At 37.7% G+C, this 2,200-nt stretch overlaps 1 protein-coding gene across 1 annotated transcript; it reads right to left on the bottom strand.

Annotated features, from left to right (window-relative positions):
• Window positions 1–462: 462 nt before the first annotated feature.
• Window positions 463–1,978, bottom strand: LOC122009754 (arabinosyltransferase XEG113-like). The gene is made up of 2 exons (XM_042566072.1): window positions 1,689–1,978; window positions 463–958 (listed from the first exon to the last, which is right to left on the bottom strand). Exons 1-2 carry the CDS (start codon window positions 1,906–1,908, stop codon window positions 699–701), a joined length of 480 nt encoding a protein of 159 aa, XP_042422006.1. The 5' UTR covers window positions 1,909–1,978; the 3' UTR covers window positions 463–698.
• Between the last annotated feature and the right edge of the window lie 222 nt (window positions 1,979–2,200).

Genomic DNA, 2,200 nt, shown 5'->3' with positions numbered 1-2,200 from the left:
GGAAATAAAGTGTGCGTGTGTGTGAGGGGGGAAATAAAGTGTGTGACTAATTTGAGCAGGTGGTGTGAAAGCTAGCAGGTCAACAACCATGCGATGAGGATGGAGTGTGCAAACGAGGGAGTGCAATGGGAGAGGAAGACAAGGTAGCATCCCATACCAATTTCCCAACCACATTTCTATTTTCTATCACTAAGGTGCCATTCCTAAATTTTCAGCTAAATTAAGGTGGCCCCAGTCTCTTTGCCGATCTTTTAGAGTTCTACTGCCTAGAACAGTGATCACTCCAAGTGTTAGTGATTGACATGGGTATCGATCGGTAGTGGAAGAGTTCAAGCATCAAAGGAATTAGTTTACCCTATTTTACTTATCCTAGTTTCATACTTCTGCAAACAAGATCTCTAACCTATCAAAATAAAAATGACAATATATACCTTTAACCAAACCATATCCGTATCACACATTAGTATCTCATAGCCAAAAGGTAGGAGAGCATTAATCAACAATACTTTTTCTCTTCCAATTTTGTGGAATCCAGGGGAACCCCAGCCAACATCATTCATTGCCATTTTTACTACTCATGTCAAAAACCGGAATCCCTTTCCAATAAAGAGACTCCAATAGTTTGGTGTCCATTGCACCTGTTCAAAAAGGACTCATTTGATTGTTATAAACTTCTTCACAATAACATACTAGCAATGTTATAAGGTGACTAACTCACCAACAAGAAGGTTATTGATATTAAGATCTGTTAGGTGTTTGACCCAATTCATGATAAAATCCATGAATGCATGATTTCCCAATGTCACAATAATAATGTTGTCTTGTGCACGATGCTTCACCATATCCTTAGTTAGCTGAAACAACTTCAACTCAGGCATTTTAGTATCAAGTGGTACATCCCATATGGCTCTTGTATACATGTTAGAAGGCTCTGTTTGTCGCTTCGGTGTTGTAGTACCTGTAAGAATAAGATCTTTCTCAGACGTAGTAACATAAAAATCCATTGAAAATTCAAGAAAAGCATAAGAATCCAAAGATAGTTTTGCTTAGAAGAACATAATGCCACAGATTCTAGCTCATTCTGTTGAAACGTCAACTGTTATGAACCTATAAATAACAAGAAATATAAGATAGATCCCCATTCAATAAGCAAAGCAACTGCAAAACCTTCATTCCTTAGTATGATCCTGAGTTGCTAAAGAAGGTTCCATCAATTGAAAAGAAATTAAAAGATAGCAAGAGTGATCATCTAAAATCATTCTATGCAGCAACCGGTTTCTTAATGAAATGCCTTAAATCACCAATCAGGCAACACATTTAATGATGATAGAAACAAGAGTATTTATGAGTCAAGAGAACTTGAAATGACATAGAAGAAAAGTTGTCCCAGTGGCCTTTTTTATATCACTCCTAAGACTTTATTTCTCCTTTCTTTTTGTCAGAATCGGACTCCTGGAGAGAAAATAAAAGACAACTCTTGCAAGAAGCTAGACCCAAGAAATAAATGCATCTGTAAGGTGAGCATATACAATGTGCGGATCATGGATCTATAAACAGTGACATGAATTTTAAACGCAAGGAGCACAAATGGACTACATGAGTCCATATTAATACAAGGAACCATGCAGGAAGTAATAGATAATGAGAAACATCAAATAAGACAGACAAGTGTTTTAATTACTAACTACCCGGTGGAGGGGAAAGAGGAGGAGGTGATGATGATAGCGAAGCAGAAGACGCAGAAGCAAAGAGCCAACTGTCGAATAAGTAGAACGTCCTTCCGCCACCCACATCGCCGGCGAGGGAGGAGAGGATTACAAGGGCAGAAAAGACGATGCCGGCGACAACTGCGGTGTAGATTGCTAAGAAGACAAGCTTGCCATCGGGAAGCGAATTGCACGGTGCCATCGGGACGAGGATAGGAAGTTTTTGATGGACGCTGAGACCCTACTTGCTGATCTCCTTCGCTGGACGATGACTTGCCTTATAGTTGCGGCAAGCTGAAGAACATTAACTTCGAACTACTATCCAATAAATTCACTAAATTTATCATAAATTTTAACATTTTAATATATTTTACTGTATACTTCCAAATTAAGAAAATATTGTCTTGTCTTTATTCAAAATACATGCTTTTCCGTGACTATTAGATCAAATCAAATAATAGATTTAATAAAATAATTTCGATCAACTTTTTTTA

This window comes from Zingiber officinale, chromosome 1B, assembly GCF_018446385.1.
Source record: "Zingiber officinale cultivar Zhangliang chromosome 1B, Zo_v1.1, whole genome shotgun sequence".
Taxonomy (NCBI): domain Eukaryota; kingdom Viridiplantae; phylum Streptophyta; class Magnoliopsida; order Zingiberales; family Zingiberaceae; genus Zingiber; species Zingiber officinale.
This window is presented reverse-complemented; position numbering and strand designations above follow the sequence as displayed.